This window comes from Peromyscus leucopus, chromosome 6 (assembly GCF_004664715.2).
Source record: "Peromyscus leucopus breed LL Stock chromosome 6, UCI_PerLeu_2.1, whole genome shotgun sequence".
Classification (NCBI taxonomy): domain Eukaryota; kingdom Metazoa; phylum Chordata; class Mammalia; order Rodentia; family Cricetidae; genus Peromyscus; species Peromyscus leucopus.
This window is the reverse complement of record NC_051068.1, coordinates 16,048,227-16,066,938: the sequence shown is the minus strand read 5'-3', so window position 1 is coordinate 16,066,938 and position 18,712 is coordinate 16,048,227. Positions and strand designations below refer to the sequence as shown.

The 18,712-nt window shown below is 40.2% G+C and overlaps 1 protein-coding gene across 2 annotated transcripts in view; it reads left to right on the top strand.

Annotated features, from left to right (window-relative positions):
• Positions 1-18,712, top strand: part of Dcun1d1 (defective in cullin neddylation 1 domain containing 1) — a 38,226-nt gene that overhangs the window by 5,902 nt on the left and 13,612 nt on the right. For both annotated transcript variants that reach the window (XM_037206540.1, XM_028858513.2), the window contains exons 2-4: positions 11,020-11,236; positions 12,718-12,886; positions 15,533-15,663. In XM_037206540.1, the coding sequence (XP_037062435.1) occupies positions 11,062-11,236; positions 12,718-12,886; positions 15,533-15,663 (475 nt within the window). In that variant the 5' untranslated portion in view covers positions 11,020-11,061. The remainder of the gene's footprint in view (positions 1-11,019; positions 11,237-12,717; positions 12,887-15,532; positions 15,664-18,712) is intronic.

Here is an 18,712-nt window from a genome sequence, read left to right as displayed (position 1 = left end):
TGTTTAGAGGAGAGCTCACTTTGGGTTTGGGCTTGTAGCCTTCTGTTCCTTTGGTTAATATTAAATTAGCTCGTTTTGGAACTTAGCCACAGGTCATGCAGTCGTACTGGTTGTGACAAGATGCCCTTAACTTAAAGCACTTTCTATGCCTTAACTCATTTTATGTCACTGGGACTGTCTTGGTATGGTCTTGTTAGTTTAGAAAGTCAACATAGGCCTATAAGAATCTTACAGTAAGTTTATTTCATTATAAATTTGTAGGTTTTTTTTTTCTTTCAGTGCAGTTGTAGGCTGTTAGGAGTTTTTGTTTGCTTTGTTTCTGGTAGGTGCACCACGGCTAATTTCTACAACATGAATTATTGTCAGTTTTAGGAAAAACATAAATGACAGAATATCTGAAATATTTCTATTAGAACGAAATCCAGTTACCTGTCTTTCACACTCACAGAGAGACCAAAAATAACCCGGGCTGGGGATCAAACCTAGGCAGGGCTTCATGCCTGATAGGCAAGTGTATTTTAAGAAGTACTCAAAACATGGGAGTTTTTCCTAGTAAGATGGCAGGACTGGGTTTGTTAGCTTCAAAAGTCGTAACGAGTTTAATATCTGATGATTCTAGTGGTTTTTAAATGTGTAAGATCTATGTAGGTTGTGTAGCCTATTTGATTTTTATAAATTACCAGAAGATTTTAGACCTATAGTGTCTTAGGAGATATCTGACTTGTCCCCTTCCCTTTATAAAAGTAGAAATGGAGGCTCAAGAAGGTTTTGAGGTTCAGGTTTGTAAGATGGTTATAAAAATGTAACTATTTTCTCCCAGCCTGTCATTTCCTAGTATTTGTGGTACAAGTATAAGTCTGTAAAATTAAGACTAGAAAGGAAATCTAGAAAAATGGCTGAAAATTGCACTTGAGATTAAATTATATTAAATAGGAAAATAAGTATTACAATAAGTTAAGTAGCAAAATTAAAATTAATGGGTAGTTAATATTGTTAATTACTGTTTTTAATGGCTTTAAAATATATAGACTTTGAAATGTATATTGTATTTTTTTGCTATTTGCAGGCTCTAAAAATGCAATATGTAAATCTGCCCTGGGTTGTTCTTTAGAATGTGTTGTATATCTTCTGTATAAGCGGCAAGTAAAGCAGGGCCTGACTGCTTCTAACATTCATTAGGTATCTGCTATATTCCTCACTCTGTTCTAAGCTTGGAGATACATCTGTATCTATCAGACGGAACCTGGAAAGTCAGAAGTCTAGGGAAAGTCAAAGAGTAGACATTGTCTATATTTTCCTGCTACTATTTATGAAGTGTTAAGTGTAATGGGAAAAGACCCTATTAGGACAGAGGATGATTAGAGCATACTGGGGCATAGTGGAAGTGGGGATACAAAATAGCAAAATAGTGTTTGTGCTGTGCGGAGGAGAGAAAACTTAAACAAACTGGGAGTTGAGAGACTAAGCTTTGCAGGAATAGGGTGGAGAAGAGCTTGCGAGACTGGTAGCAGTGTATGAGTGTATGGAAGGCTGCTGGAGTGGGAGGGAGTGATAGCTGGGGCTTTGTCTTGGGGAACATTGGGAGGATACCAGACTTTTGCTTCGGAGAGAGAAACAGAGGGGAAGCCCTGCTAAACTCTGAGTGCTGTGGTAGTGTTTTTTTGTCTCAGGTATCTATCCTGTTACAACATGATATTTTCAGACAGTTCTTTCCATTCAAGACTCTCATTAAAGTTCTTTCTTTCCTTCTTTGTCTTTCTCTCTTTCTTTTCTTCTTTGTCTTTCTCTCTTTCAGCTCTGGCTGTCCTGGATCTCACGCTGTAGACCAGGCTGACCTTGAACTCATGAAGATCCACCTGACTTTGCCTCCCTGAGCGCTAGGATTAAAGGCGTCTGCCACCACTACTCAGCTAAAGTTTTTTCTTCTGTAGCTTATGTGTACAGAGTTTTGAATTCTGTTTCACTATATAATGTTTAATACAACATTTTCCTCTAGCTGTTCAAGGGTTAATTTTAAAAATGTGTTTTTCTTAAGTTGGATGTTTTGGTGATTTGTATGCATATCAATGACTATATACAGAAAACTGGGCCTTTGAGGAGAGAGGCAATTGAGAGTTATTGAGAACATGGCACACGCTCGTCTTACAGCTTCTAACTGTATTCCTCCTCCCATTTGTGGAGTAGGAAGTATTACCACCTCCTGTCAGCATGGCTGGTGACAGCATTGGTGGTTCTTGGTGATTTGAGCAAGGTGAAGAGCTAGTATAGGAAAAAGCAGGGATTACAGACACCGTCCTGATTCTTACACGATACCTCCTCCAGGCCTCAGTTTTCCCCTTTACAAAGAAAGAAAGAAAGAAAAGAGAGAGAGAGAGAGAGAGAGAAGAGAGAGAGAGAGAGAGAGAGAAAGAAAGAAAAAGAAGAAAAAGAAAGAAAGAAAAATCAAGCAACATTTCACTACTGGTATGGAATCTCTGGCTAGTTTGACTAGTTTCTTATATTGAATGCAACCAAGTTGCTTCTATATTAAATTCTATAATAAATCAAAGGGTCTGATGTAAACATTAAATATGTAATTGAAAATTAAAACTCTTTCGTGTATAGTGAAAAACATTGGAAATAAAATTAACTGATTGAGATTTTTGTTTTTCTTAATTTGTAAAAGACCAGGACTCATTTGAGTCAAGTGCTTTTTATTACGGTCTCTTAGTGGGTGTGTACATACTTAGAGGAAGTCTGAGGCAGCCCCTTTCACACACAGCTCTGAGGTGATGAGGACCAGCTTAGGGGCTTGTGCCTGGTAGCCAAGTTTTCTACCACCATGCTACATCCCTGCCAAGAAAGTCTCTAAAGTACAGGATGTAAGGTTCTGGATATGGTGGTGCCTATTATCCCAGTACGCCGGGGCTGAGGCAGGAGGATCCCAAGTGGGAGTCAAAGCCAGCCTGGGTAACATATAATGTGTTCAGAGACAACCAGGGCTCTATAGTAAGACCCTACCTCAAAGCAAGCAGACAAAGGAGGAAACAATACAAACATAAATAGTACTATGTTGTGTTCAGGCCATAACAGAGTCAACCATGACAGTGGATGAATAGAGTAATTCCAAATAGGGTTTAATTGCTGTGTGGACAGAAACAAGTTATTGAGTAGCTAAATGATTGACTTACCTCATTACTTTAGGTTTGTACCCCTCAACCAAGAAAAAGCACCTCCAATGCCATCTTTCATTACTTTTGTGATTTAAATTTTTTAAATGATTATTTTTATTTTATGTGCATTAGTGTTTTTTGCATAATGTATATCTGCATTAAACTGGGGGTCTGCATTTTAAAATTTTAAGAGATTTACTCAAATAGTAATTTTCTAAAGAATTGTATTGAATTATACTTTTGAATCCCTCCCTACTGAGCATAGTGATCAGTTGCTGAAGTATATATAACCATCCCTTGTTAGGTTGGTATGTTTTAATTTTAATAAACATTTAAGAGGCTGGAATGTTGGTAGAGTGCTTGAATAAAGCCCTGGATTTGGCCCCACCACTATATAAACTGGCCATGGTGGTTTATACCAATAATCTTAGTACCCTAGAGGCCTAGAGAAGAGGGTCAGAAGTTCAAGGTCATCTTTAGCTATGTATGGGATACATGAGCAGTCCCTATCTCCCATTTAGAGTATTTATTGCATTATTAGAGCATTGCTTAAGATTTGAGTAGATAAGAAAAAATTAGATTTCACTTTTTTTTTTTTCTGGAGCTAAGGACTGAACCCAGGGCCTTGCACTTTCTAGGCAAGCGCTCTACCCCTGAGCTAAATCCCCAACCCCTAGATTTCACTTTTTAAGGATCTTTATGAAACAAATATTGCATTGGCTGTTGAATGCTAGCCATTGTGGTTATCTATGAAACAGTTCTTTGGGGCTTTGTTGTTATTTTTTTGTAGAAAAATTTTTATGAAAAGGGCAAGGCAATTTTATTTATTTGTTTGTTTATTTACTTTTTAATTTATTTTTGAAGTGAGATTTCCCAGGCTGGTCTCCAGCTCCTGGGCTCAAATGATCTTTCTGTTTCAGTTTCTCAAGGGGCTGAGATAGTAATCATTACACCAACTTGAAGAGCAAAGTTACCTATTATGACTGCTTGTTAGATGCTCAAATGGTAAGGTAGGGAAGATCAACAGAAAAGTGACCACCAACAGTCAAACTGGAGGAACTTGTTCTGTCCTCTTACCAGAGTTAACTAGAAATGAGCGAAAATAACTTTTAAGTAGTCCAACACTTTCTTTGGAAAACCAAGACCTTATTCCATTTTCAACAACAGACATCTTTTGACTAACCTCCCAATTCTGAGGTGAAATGAAGAGAAACTTGTTTAACTGTCTATCAGTAGAACACTTGTTAAAAACTTTGAGTCAGGTGTGAGTGTGCGTGCTTCTGATGGGCAGTGGGGAGAATGAGACAGGATTGCTACCCAAGGCTACGTGGTGAGGTCTAGGCCAGCCTGGGCTACAGTGTGAGTAAGACACCGCTCAAACAACCCCTGTGAGGAATATTCTCTGCAACCATTCTGAATTGTATAGATGTACTTTCTGATTATATCATTGTAAATAGTAACTATACAGCATTCTTGACTTTCTGTTCAGTGGCAGGGTACTACCTGCCTCTTATATGATATAAACTATTATTCATGGTGCAGAAAACTAAAGAATGAATGATAAGCTGCACAGCTCATAACTTTTTAGTTATTATTCTACACCGTATTTTAGAATGTAAAAGAATACTCTAAGAGCTGTTTGTTTTAGCTTAGTATTGGAAATTGTACTCAGTCCCTTAAGTTCTGGCCATAACCTGTCTGTTTATATTTTCTGTGTCCAGCCTTTTCATTGGAAAAGGAAACTATGACTTCCAGTAGCTGTAGGTCTTTCTGTCTCTTCAGTCAAAGCTATAGACTGTCATTTGTTTAAAAAACAGACTGTCATGGAACCATAAATATACTTTTCATCTTGTTTTATTACTTGTCTTAAAAATAACCTATCCCCTTACTCCCCCAGCAAAGCCCTAAATAGATGTTCCATCCCAATCCCTGTGTCAGCCTGGGGACTAGACGAGGAGCCAGTGTTTAAAGGGCATTTGCAGTTTGAAGGCTGATAATGGCATTGAGAAGGGAAAAGTCAGTTCTGTTAGAGGAGGTGAATGCTGCCCTCCTCTCCCCGCACTCTGTGCTGAATCAGTGGCTGCACTTTGTAACCTTGTTCTCATTTGCCCATGAAGTTGTGCATAGAATAAATGGAAAGACTGCACCTGCACTCTTTGAAGGAAGGCACCGTGCTTTGGGTACTGGCTTTGCTCTTTTGGGTGAGTGTAGCTCCTACCCCGAGCCTTGTTTTCCTTCCCTGTAAGATGGGCCCAGTGAGACCCCTTTTCTGAGTTGTTATATGTAAATCAGGATGATCTGTTGCCTCTAAACTCAGCTTGGGCAGCTGAGTCGGTACTGTCAAGTTTCAGGCTAGCCTGTGGCCACAAAGGTCAGTCCTATCTCTTCCCCACAGATCCCTGCCATCCAAAAAAAAAAAGAAAGAAAGAAAGAAAAAGAAAAATTGACTAGCACAAGGTCTGACACAATAGTAGCTCAAATAAATATGGTCATTATTTTTCATTTACTGTTTAAATAATTTTGTTTTGTTACCCCCCCTCCCCCCGCTTATTCTTGCTTAATTTATGGACCTATAAGACTCCTTACTATATACCAGTTAAGGTTAATTTAATTCATGTTAAATGCCTGGAACTGTAAAACTTTGTTTACTGCAGCAGAGATTAGTTTTCTATGAGTGGAGTGGAACCCTTGCCAGGTAGGCCTGAGAGGAGACTCTTCAGTGTCGACAAACCATGTTACAGTGTTCCTCTGCAGCCAAAGGAAAGGCATAGGCAGTTTACCCTTACTTCCCTGGAGCAGAACTTTGCCTGTAGGTGAAAGTATTCTCTTGCAGCAGATCACCTCACTGAATTGACTTTTCCTGCACTTTTGACCTGTGATCTGTGGGAAGGCCATTTGTAGTTGAGGGGTTGGGTATGGGTAACATTGGACTGTGTCTGCCACAGACTTGGTCTTACATAAGAAAACATAGCTTGCTAGACTAAAGCTAGCTCTTATAAATATCATGGGAATTTAAAACTGTTAATCACATCCTAATCACATTAGCCACACAGAGCTTTTTAAAAACTATTATATTTATGTATTTATGTGTGGGGGTGCATATGTGCCAAAGTGCACATTTGGAATTTGGAACAAGTTGTGGAGTTAATTCTCTCTTTCTACCCATGTGAGTCTTGGGGATTGAACTCGGATCATCAGGCTTGGTAGCATGTACCTCTACCGACTGAGCTGTCTTAGTGGCACCTGCTAGACACAGAGTTTTTCATGAAAGTAACACATATCATTAAGGTTGTTTTGTTTTTATTTTGAGTCAGAATCTCACTAAGTAGCCCTGGCTAGCCTGGGACTCGCTATGTGGACCAGACTGACCTGAACTCATAGATCTGCCTTCTCTGCCACTGTACCTATATACCTGGCCTCATTAAGGTATTCTGATATTTTGAAACATTGACTTTTGTGAACTAGATATCAGCTAACTAGAATTGCATTTCAAAAAGTAATTCCAGAGCTGGAGAGATGGCTCAGAGTGTAAGAGACTTAGCACTCTTACAGAGGACTCAGTTAGGTATCCACATGGCAGCTCGCAATCATCTGTGACTCCAGTTCCAGAGGATCCGATGCCCTCCCTCATCCAGCATCTATAGGCACTTGATATGCATGCATGCCTGCAGGTGAAACACTGGTGCTCACTTTGAAAAGGTTCTTTGAAACTGTGGACCCGAGTGGAGTGTCCTTCTAGAGTTGAGATTGAGGCTGAGGCTGAGGCTGAGGGAAAGGGAAGAAGATGAACAATGTGGGTGAAAATTAATGAAGGAATTTTCATTTTACAAGCACCACTTCTCAGTCAAGTTACTTCTGTTTTGAAAATTTGGGGTGTTAGTTGGCCAGGAGATCATTTTCCATGCACATGATTTTTCTTGGGGAGCATAATAGGAAGACTTTGCTGTCATTATTATGATTTTATGTAATCTGTTCATCTAATCACTGTTTTGTGAGTTTAGTGGTAAAATATGCTTGAAGATGTGCTTGGCTAGATCCAAAACATGGTATTTGAATTTTTCGGATAAACTTCTTATTTTGGTGCTGGACATTAAACTTGCAGTATGTATTCTACCACTGAGCCACACCGTCTTTCCAGAAAGGTTGTTTTGTTTCTTTTCTAATGTGAGTCTTAAGTTTATTAAGTTAAAAAAGGAGGGAAGATTTAGGTACAAAGTGGTATGTGTTCACAGTCTAGGCATTTTTTTTTTATTTTGTAAAGAAAATAGATGAGTTTTATTGTTCAGATTATGGAATTTTTCTGGGTTTTCTTCTCCCACCCCTCTCTTTTCTTTCTTTCTTTTTTTTGCTCTAGAATAAAAGTAAGAATCCTAACAGAACCTGAGTATGGTGTGTCCTCTCCTGCTTACCACTGTTGACTTTTCTTGAAAACTCAGTAATGTCTGAGTGAGTTTAACACGTGAGGATTGATGTTGCACGGCTTAGGCAGTTTACCAGCCACTCTGCCATAGTCCTTTTCAATACACAGTAAAGGAAGTCAGTCCAAGCGCACATTCGACTGCTGAGTCTTTGAGGCTGTCTCATGGAAAGTGGTCTGTCTCCATTAGCTTTTTTTATAGAAATAGAGAAAATCTACAGCCAGGCGTTGTGGCGCACGCCTTTAATCTCAGCACTCGGGAGGCAGAGGCAGGATCTCTGTGAGTTCAAGGCTAATCTGGTCTACAGAGCAAGTTCCAGGACAGCCAGGGCTACACAGAGAAACCGTGTCTCAAGAAACCAAATTTAAGAAAGAAAAATCTGCCCTTTCTTCCCCTTCAGTTTTTTTTTTTTTTTTTTTTTTAAATCCATCCTCTTATCTCCTGCTTCTCAATCATGCCCGCTAAATCTAGTGACCCTTCTCCTGAGGTTGGCCAACTTTTGATGCCATTCTCTCTTGGATTGAAACACCTTGCCCAATAAATACCACCTGTGTGGCCTGCGAAAGGAGGGTGGGCGTGTTAGGATTCTAACCAGCTTGAGCAGAGTGCAGATGTAGTTTACCTAGGAGAGCCCTGTGGTCTCAAGAAAGTGCATCCTTCCGGAGGAAAGGGAGTGCTAAAACTTGCTCTAGGTGCAGAGCTGAGAGGAATGTGACAGCCATCCCAGAAGTGGTGGTGCTTATCGGACATTGCAGGAGCAGGCAGAAACAGACATCACGTGACCTCTCAGCTCTCTGCCTCCCTCTATCGATCTTCGCCAGGTGCTGCCCAGTTGTTTATGAGGTTACAAATGGGTAACTAGTTACTTTTGAAGAATGTGTTTATTTCCCCACAGACTGAAAGTTTACATTTGTACCAGACGGAATAGTTATTGTATTAAAAACAAGTGGTGTGACATGAAATTAAGTAGTTCATGTAATGTTGTTGCTTAGTTGGACAAGACAGTCTTTTTATCTTTCCCCTCTCTGTCTTCCAATATTTAGCTTTCTGTCAGGAAGTCACCAAGGCAAGGCAGTGAGTGATTCTCGACTTGTAGAGTAGTTTAAGCTGTGCTTTTGGAGTTCCTGTCTCCAGCAGGGACAGTGTACTGGGCTCAATACTGTTGGATTAAAATCCCAGGTAGGCTAGACTGTCTTGCTACCTCCAACTTTAGAAGAATAGGCAGCGAGGCAGTGGGGTGGGGAGTTGGGGGTGGTGGTGAGGAGCTATGTAAGAAGTTTTATCAGGGTTAATTGAAAAGTAGTTTCCAGCTTCACTTTCTGCATTATGCATAAGTGGCCCTGATGAATACAGTGACACCCAGCTACTTTAAAGGTATATAAATATGTCAGATACCCTGTGGTTAGGGGGAGAAACTATGCCGTATTTCAGAATAATTTCCAAGGTTGAAATAAAAATGGGTTTCTTGTTTATTTTCAGTTAATTAACTTTCAGGAATTTAAATTATTTCCTTTTTTTGTTATTTCATTAGGATTGTCACTGAATTATACATTTCAAGGATAAGAGTAATCCTGGATCTTTGAGAGATGCATCTCATGGATAGGCTAGAGCAGTGGTTTTCAACCTTCCTAATGCTGCGGCCCTTTAACACAGTTCCTCATATTGTGGTGACCCCAGCCATAAAATTATTTTCGTTACCACTTCATAACTGTAATTTTGCTACTGTTATGAATTGTAATGTAAATATTTTCAGAGCTAAAGGTTTGGCATAGGGGTCATGACCCACAGGTTGAGAAGCACTGGGCTATAACTGAGGTGGTATCCAGAGGTGGTAGGGTTATAATTGAAGGGCAGCTAGTGTATTTTACAATTTCTCTTTCAGTGGAGGATAGTGGTTGAGGTTGTAATTTGTAACTCGTACATTAACATTTGCAGAGAGAGGAGAGAGTGATAGATGAGGCTCCTGGGCATAGGTGGATTTCGTGTTCAGAGAGAGAGGGTTTGTTTTACACTGGATTTTGTAGTCTCAGTTTCCCTCTGTGATAGTGGTGATGCTTATATCTTTGATAGTCTCCCCGAGACTCTCAAAAGCTTTTTAAATATCCATCAAGCAGGAAGGGTCCCAGAAAAATTACCAGGACTTGAATTTTGAAGGCTACTCCTGTTCTTCCCTCATTTTTCCTTATAAGTTGGGCAAGTTTGGTGAACCAAGAACCTAGCCTCCGGGTCTGTTTTGTCCATGTTCAGATGTTGGAGTTCCAGGTGTGTTGCTTAAAAGACACAATGCTGTCTCTTTAATGTGTTTGACCCTCCATTTACATTAGAGCATTAGAAGAGCCCAAGCATTTTACCGAGAAAACAGAAATGGGACTTGCGAGGAGGAAGAGTGCAGGGCCTTGTCCGGGAGCCCAGCTTGAGTGGGAGCGAGAGCGGAGAGCCTGATGGCCCTGTCTCATTTGCTTTGGGTTTAAGTCAGAGAAATGAATCTTTGTCAGTGTAGGGCAAGGGAAAACTTGGGGCCTCTTAGGCACAAGCACAGAAAAAGAGAGGATTCCTTCTAGAGAAACCAAGGGAGACTCTTAGTGAGAGTGTCTCGGGGACCAGCGACGCCTCAGCTGGCAAAGGAACTGCCTGCCGCCAAGTCTGACAGCCTGAGTTCTCTCCCTAGGACATGGACGGGAGAAGGGGGAAGTGACTCCTGCAGACTGTCCTCTGCCCTCCACATCAGCATCTTGACATGTGTGTGCCATACGTATGTGCACATGCGTGTGTGTGCACACCCTCCCCCACACATGTGCGCACATACACACACTAAGTAAATGTGTAATTCAAAGACCCCTTTAAAGGAAGTGTCTAAGTAGTGTGGGTGCTTCTGATTTGAGGGAATTCTGGTAGCATTGTATGTTTCCTAAACACCGCCCCGGAGAAATGTAGGCTGGCCTGTGCCATCGCCTCCTCCATTTGGTGAAAAGAGCACGCACTCGGGAGGGAGTGCTGGCCTGGGCAGTGGGACTGCAGCAATGCCTGTGAGTGCTCCTTGCCATGGCGGGTTGCCTCTGGCTGAGTGCTCTTGTTCTGTCTCCGCTGGCCACCCTTCCAGGAGGCTGCCACCCTTGCTGTTTCTGATACTTGTATTTTTTTTATTTTTATTATTTTATTTATTTATTTATTTTAGAGTTACCGAGGGCTTTATTAGAAGGAAGGAGGAGATAGGAGGGAGGAGAGCCAGGCCTCGGGGGAGGGAACAGAGAGCAGAGAGGAAACAGAGAAAAAGAGCTCAGGTACTTTTAAATTGTCTTGCTGATTGACGATGGATCACAAGGAAGTCATAGTGGAAATGCTTTCATGGTTTGTGAAGTACACGTTCTAATGGCGGTGGCTTAGCTGCGTTGATGTGGGTCGTGGTGTGTGACTTTGCACAGTCTCAGTCTGTTTTCTGGTTCTCCTAGAACAAGTTGAAATCATCGCAGAAGGATAAAGTTCGTCAGTTTATGATCTTCACACAATCTAGCGAGAAAACTGCAGTGAGTTGTCTTTCTCAAAATGACTGGAAGTTAGATGTTGCAACAGATAACTTTTTTCAAAATCCAGAACTTTATATCCGGGAGAGTGTAAAAGGATCCTTGGACAGGAAGAAGTTAGAACAACTGTACAGTAGATACAAAGGTGAGTGCCAGATAACTTCACTGTGTTGAGCAAAGTTTTTCCAAGCTAAAGGCTGGTTCTGAGACATCAGCTGCACAGACTGTGGAGTTCCGTGTGTGCAGCAGAGCTACAGCACACTAGAACTAGAAATACCTTAGAGATGATCTCCTTGGCGCTTAATCTCTACTTGGCCTATCCCCATCACGTAGTTTGAGAAGGGAAGATTAGAGGCAATTTTTCCTAACCTTGTGTTTGTAAAGTTTGCTGAGCCGGGTTTTAAGAAAGTCTGTGTCATAACTTTTTGTAATGTAACACATACTTTAAAAAACTTGAAAAGCTGAGCATAGTGGTACAATCCTGTATCTCAGAGGCAGAGGAGTTGGATTGAGAGTTCAAGGTTAGCCTGGCCTAAATTATAAGACCATCTCTGAAAGGGGAAAAAAAAATAAATAAATAAAAAGAGGAAAAGGCTAATAGTTTAGCTGTTCCTTATTCTCCTGAGAGTAACCTATGTTTAACAGTTCAGTATGAGTACATGCCTGTCTTTTGTTTATGCAAACATATATAGAGGCATTTTCAAAATTTCACCCAAATGGGATTATGTTACATACATAATTCATGCTCCAAAGTCTCGCTTTATTTTTTATTTTTTTAGTAATACGGGGAGTAAATCTAGGGCTTTACCATTATGCAGGCCAGGCAAATGCTCTATCATTGAACTACACACCCAGCCTTATATGTATCATTTATCTGCTAGAGTCACTACCAGATACTTTAGACTTTAGCAAATCATATTTGGTAGCAATATAGGGGAATCTCTTTGTATATGTCTTTTTTTTAAACTTCACAGGTTTCCTATTGTAAACATCAGATATTTATACTGTTGAGATTAAGATTGAATTGTATATTTGACTTTACTAGAACTTAAGTGATTGTGGTAAAATAAATTTTAAGAAAAAAAGTTTTCTAATTTAATATTGTTAATTTTGAATGCCTGATTAAATAAAATAGGGGTGTGTTGACCCAAAATCCCTTGCCCTTGGTTAAGCATATTTTATTTGTATGTATAACTTTTTCACATGGATAAGTGAGGTGGGTTTTTTTGTGTTTTGTTTTGTTTTTAGACAGATCTCATTATGTAACTCTGGATATTCTGGAACTCACTATGTAGACCAGGCTAGCCTGGAACTCACAGACATCCACCTGTTTCTGCCTCCCTAGTACTGGAAGTAAAGGGGTATGGCACCAAGCCTGTGGCTCCATAAGTGAGACTTTTAAACATTAAATGTCTGACTACTTTTACACTGTCCTGTACACTTGAATAGTGACTATGGTTGTTATATGGGGAAACAGCTATAAAAATAATATTGCTTCATGTCTTTGGTATATTGTGATTTGTTTTAAATAAGTAATTAAAATAAGTAATAAAACAGCATCTTTTTGTTATGACTATAACCTTATAAGTATTGCATTAATTTTATATTGTATTGGTATTTTTAAAGATCCTCAAGATGAAAATAAAATTGGAATAGATGGTATACAACAGTTCTGTGATGATCTGGCCCTCGATCCAGCCAGCATTAGTGTGTTGATCATTGCATGGAAGTTCAGGGCAGCCACACAGTGCGAGTTCTCCAAACAGGAGTTCATGGATGGTATGACAGAATTAGGGTGAGTATGGCACTTCCGTAGGAGATGACGACTAGCTAGGAGAAGGATGGAGCTCAATTTTTTCATCTGTTTTTAAATGGAAATTTAAGTTTTTACTAGCCCACGAACAGTATTGAGTCAGTATGTTGTTTCCCTGATATTTTCTGGGTTTGCCAAATGCCAGTATAACTTTGTAGCCTCCTCTAACTGCATTGTCCTTGAATCATTTGTTCCTAGGAGAGTAACTAACATTCAAATTACCTGACATTAATATTTATAGCAAAGTGAAATGAGCAAGTAAATTATTTCCTAATTTGAGGCAGTGTACTTTGAACTGGTAAAATACAGAATTTAAAAACTAGAGGGTATTAAATGCTTTTCTTCTACTTAGTACCTTGATGGCTAGTTTGGCTGAATGTGTTTGAATAGGTAGATTGAAAAGTCATAGGTAAAGGTTTTGCTGACAATCTCTGTTTGATGGGACTGCAGAAATAGTCTGAAATCTGGGCCTGGTGGGAAGCCCAGGAATGCCCAGCCCTTGGGAGGCAGATGCAGGAGTTCAGGTCATCCTCAGCGACAGGTGCTCAAGGCCAGCTTGGGCTACCATGTGAGATTCTGTCTCCAAAATCTAACAAAACAAAAAAAAGTTCCCATTAACCAAGCATGGCTTCATCCCAATACCTGCTTTGCCTACCTCTTCATGACCACTTCTGTGAGGGAGGTACTTACTGACCCCTAACAGGTAATAACACCAGGTGCTATTCCAGTCAGGACACAAGCAGGACTCTGCTTACTGAGTCTTAGGGATGTAGGAAAACTGGGCCCAGTCAGGATACAGCCTCCCCAGTAATTTGAGCACAAAGTGGAAAGAAGTACTAGACTGTGTAAAAGAAAACCCTAAGGTGTAAAGAGGTGGCGGTCGCTCTCACCACCCCTGGGACTGCATTGAGTGAGCCAGCCAGGCAGGCCGGAATTCAGTCCCTGGGGGAGAGGAAGGGCTGCTTCCATGCTGAATAAAAACTGGTTAGAGGTCAGTGGGTGGGTTGCTGTAAGAGTTGCCTCCACCGGTAGGCACTGCTGGGACCTTTCACACACTAAAACCATTTTTCTGCATTGACAACAACCTCGGTAAGAATCTCCTTTCCTCCCCTAGCCTTTTAGCCCTGTCAGTAGACCCTGACATTGGGTGAGCTGGCAAAAATAATAATGGTCAGTGGTTTGTGGCTGACCACTGCAAAGCAGGGCAGAGAATGGTGGGCATAACACAGAGAGACAATAAATTGATAATGTGCCTGGTCCCTGTCTTTGAGCCAAACCGAGCCAGCTGGAGTCTGCTGGGCTTCTCTGTGGCAGATGTCACTGGAACTTCGGGAAAAGCAATGTCACGGTCTATGGAGAATGCAATATATAATATGACCTGAAATATTAGAGAGAACATAGAAGGCAGATAAAAAGCAGAAAGTTTAGAGGAGAGAGCAGGTTGATTTGTTTGTAGAATCTTTAAGAAATGGGATATTTCTATCATAAGGCCATTGTTGTGAGGAACTAATGAAGTACATGGACCTTTTTAGCTCTTTGAAAGTTTTGTAAATAGAAAAAACATCCTAATCCTACTTTAGGTGATTCAGTTGAAGGCAGTACAAGCTTTAGCTAATATTTAGTAAAAGCAAGTTTTCAAGAAGAACACTTCCTTAGCAAGAGACCTTGTTCTAGTTGTGGGGAAGCTAGACCCGTGACTAACTGCTGTGCCAGCTGTGCCCACCACAGTGAGAGTAGCGGCTGTGGAGCTGAGTGTGGACGTTCTTATCTAGTCACTGGGGTAGAAGTGGAGTCTGTACGTCAGTGTGTTGAGTTTGGTGAGTTCATATCTATATAAAAAGTAATTCTAACATTTCATCATTCCATTGTCTTCATTAAGCTAACTCTAGACAAGAGTCACCCTTTATCTGTGGCTTTTTTGAAGTTTTAGTGACTTATAGTTGACGGTGTTTCCAAATTATTAGTTGAAAGTTTCCAGGAAAAAAAAAAACCCTAAGTTTTAAGTTGGGCATCATTCTGACTAGAACAGTAAGATTTTTAAACTATCTTGCTGTCCTGCCTGAAGTATCAGCTGCCCTTTGTCCAGCAACCCTCACTGTACCTGCCTGTCTGGTAGTCACTTAGTGGTTTTCTCAGTTACTAGATTGCGATCCTAGTACTTATGTTCAGGTGGCCCTACTTTATTTCACAGTGGTCTGTCCAACAGTGTAGGAGCAGTGATGCTGGCAGTTAAGATGTGTCAGAGAGGCGTTCCTTCTAAGTAGATAGAAAATACATGCATAATATTTTCATTGCCACGTAATTGTTTTATGATTAGTTCTGATTAATGTCTTGCGTTGTCTCATTTATAAATTACACTTTGTATCATAGTGCTGTATGTGCAAGAAGAAGCTGCATATCTCTGAGGCATGATGCTCACCAAGGTTTCAGGGGTCAGTGAGGGACTTACATCCCTGTGACTAAGGGGAGACTGCCTTCTTAATATATGTAAAAAGATGAAATCCCATATATCTGATTTTAAAAAATAAGTTCTAGGAAACAAATGCAAGCCCTCATAGGAATAATTAAGTAAGTTTTTTAATTTCTAGTGAAAAGTTAACCGTTTACAAACTTAATTTTATAATGTAGATGTGACAGCATAGAAAAACTAAAGGCCCAAATACCCAAGATGGAACAAGAATTGAAAGAACCAGGACGATTTAAGGATTTTTACCAGTTTACTTTTAATTTTGCAAAGAATCCAGGACAAAAAGGATTAGGTAAGAATATTTTAAAATTATATTTGGTGTTTTACATATATTTAAATACATTGATAGTATCACTTTTGCAATAGAAAGTCTTGTGTTTTGAATATAACGTTATGAAAATACCAGTTATTGGAAAACAGTGAGCAGTAAACATTAGTTAGGGGACACTGGGCACAGTGCAGCAGAGGATCACTCTGATGTCTTACGTGAATCACTCAATTATTAAAACACAAAAATTATAGAGAAAAGAAATAGCCCTTAATATTTCACTGCCATCTGTTTATGCATTCTTTTGTTCATATATGCTCAAGAAGGCTCTTAGGACCTTAGGGTCTGTAAAATCACAGTTATAACATTGCAGAAAGAAAAGGACTCTCACTCACGACCTTCCTGGGAACACACTAGCAGCATAGAGCACCTCCCTCCCTCCGTGTCGCCTCATCTTACCAATGGTTTAGATCACCCAGTTTGGACTAAATGCAGTGGGCATCCATTTGTTTGGGGGCCAGTTAGGTGATAAGAAAGGAAAAGGTGAAATGGAATCGACAAAGTTCTTTAAAAGCTTAGACAGCAGTAGATAATATCAAGTAAATAAAGATAGAGTTCCAAGAAGGCGGGGGTGAGGGGGCGTTACTAAAACCAGAGAGATTGGAAAGGGCTTTCTGGGCTTTGTGAGGTAAGAGCAAAGATTTGTTATCTGGATGGACAAAGAAAGGTAGTACCAAGGGGTGGGGCTCCAAACCATAGACGTAAATCGAGACTCGGTGCAAGAGAAGGCTAAATTAATAACCATAGACTTCTTTTGAAAATGGAACATGAAAAATGGAGTATGAAAAATAGGACACATTAAAAGTTTGGGCAGTGACAGTATTTAATGTGAGCTTTTAGTGTGCCTGATAGTGTGCTAAGTCTTTCACAAATACTGCTTCAGCAATGCTCAAGAGTTTTATGTTTTCATTCAATAAATTATTACCTGCTGGGTACCACATACACAGTTACAGAATCTAGATGTTTTTGTTCTTAATTTGCAAATGAGAAACTTATACACAGAAAGTTAAATAGTAAGTGAGATTGAGGTTTGTTTGTTTGTTTGTTTGTTTTTTGCTTTTGTGATACTAGAAATTAAACCAGAGCCTCACACATGCTCGATAGTGCGTGACCTACTGAGTCATGTCCCTGCTCTTTCAGTTCTTCATTTTGTCTCTAAGCTTTTTTTTTTGTTTTGTTTTGTTTTTGTTTTTGTTTTTCGAGACAGGGTTTCTCTGTGTAGCTTTGCACCTGTCCTGGATCTCGCTCTGTAGACCAGGCTGGCCTTGAACTCACAGAGATCCGCCTGGCTCTGCCTCCCGAGTGCTGAGATTAAAGGCGTGCGCCACCACCGCCCGGCCAGTTCTTCATTTTGATGGTCTCACTAAGCTGTTCAGGCTGGCCTGAAATTCACTTTGCCCAGGCAGAACTTGAACTTTCAATTTTTCTGCCTCAGACGCCCAAGTAGCTAGATTAGGAGCCTGCGCTTCCAGACTCAGTTCTGCTGTTCTTACATCAGTAGGGCTTGAGCCTGGTCCTCTGCTGTGGCGTGCTCTTCACTGTGCTGACCCAGTCAATGGTTTCCCTTTGGAAGAGGCTAGTGGGGCCTCTGGTGCTAATCTTGCCTTGTACTTTAGATTGCACATCGAGAAACAGACCAATTATATGACTTGAATTTAGAAGCAACGGAAAGCTAGAGAAGATGGGATGCATGTGTGTGTATAATGGAGAATAGCCTAAAGAGAGGTGAAACAGGACTTAACTGATTAAAGATGCTCAAAATATTTGTAAAATGAAATTCTAATGAACCGATTGTTCAGTATACGCTGGATCTTACTCTTTTCTTTAAATGCATTTGAAAGGAACAGATAATTATACAATTAGTAGGTTACAATGTGATGTCCGTGTACTTCTACAGTACAAAATGATCAGATGGGCTGGATTTCATTACAGAAGGCCTCCCTTTCAGGACGAGAAAGAAATCGCTGCAGTCCAAACGGTTAGACACCGGTTAGCCAGGCACTTCTTGTTCTAGTTTTCTCCTTCCGCCCTGCAAGTGAAAACTCAGTAAAGCTTTTCAGTTTGACTATTATTTTGTGGTATTTAGAAATGTAACAGCATTTTGGTAAGATCACACATAGTATTGTGGATGTCAAATTGATTTAAAGGAATCAATTTCTTAGTTACATTCCTGCCCCTTACAGGAGATATATATATATATAAAATAGCATTTTGAGTAAATAAATAGTTTGATGTTGAAATGAAAATCAACCTTTTATGGTTATTTGGTATAGTAATATGATAAATTAGAATTTTTAGATTAGAAAAGAATTAAGAAAATTACGTGAAAACAGATTTTGAAAAATAGTTGTTTTCTAGTATTATGCTTAAGAAAAAATACATTGTTCAGTGGTTGTAGAGTTTGTTTTGTAAGATGAGTATTCAGGAGATTACTTAATAATGAGTTTGTCACACATTTACTTCTAAAGGTAGAGGCAAATTCTGTGTCATATATTGATGAAACTCCCCAGACAGTAGCATTCACAGTGAAATGAACCCTAATGTAGAATGTGAGTTTGTTAGCAATAGTGTATCTGTGTGGATTTATCAGTTGTTCTGATAAATTTATCAGTAGGAACTCTGTAGGAGGGAGAGGGGTTTCCAGAGGGAAGGAGAGCAGACGGGAGGAAGGGAAGTGCTCCCCACTTTGTGCATTGTGTTAGGTGGCAGGAATGCAGTGACCCGTGTCACTGAAGAGCTTAGTTACAAGGAGAGTTTTCCTGACAGCCTTTCTGAGGTTCCCAAGTGTGGAGTTTATGGGAGGACATCTGAGTCCCAAAGGGTGGATAGGACCGAGAGTGGCAGCACTGAGCTGTGCTGATACAGGGAGAGCTGGGCCTCCTGATTCCAGTTTCCGCTTCCTGCCTTCCCTCTCTCCTGTCCCTGCCATCTCTGCAGTCACCTGCAGTTTTGGACTAGTCTGTGTGTCTTCAGTGTGAAAGAGACTTTCGTAGGCCCAGTGAAGTCTAACCTA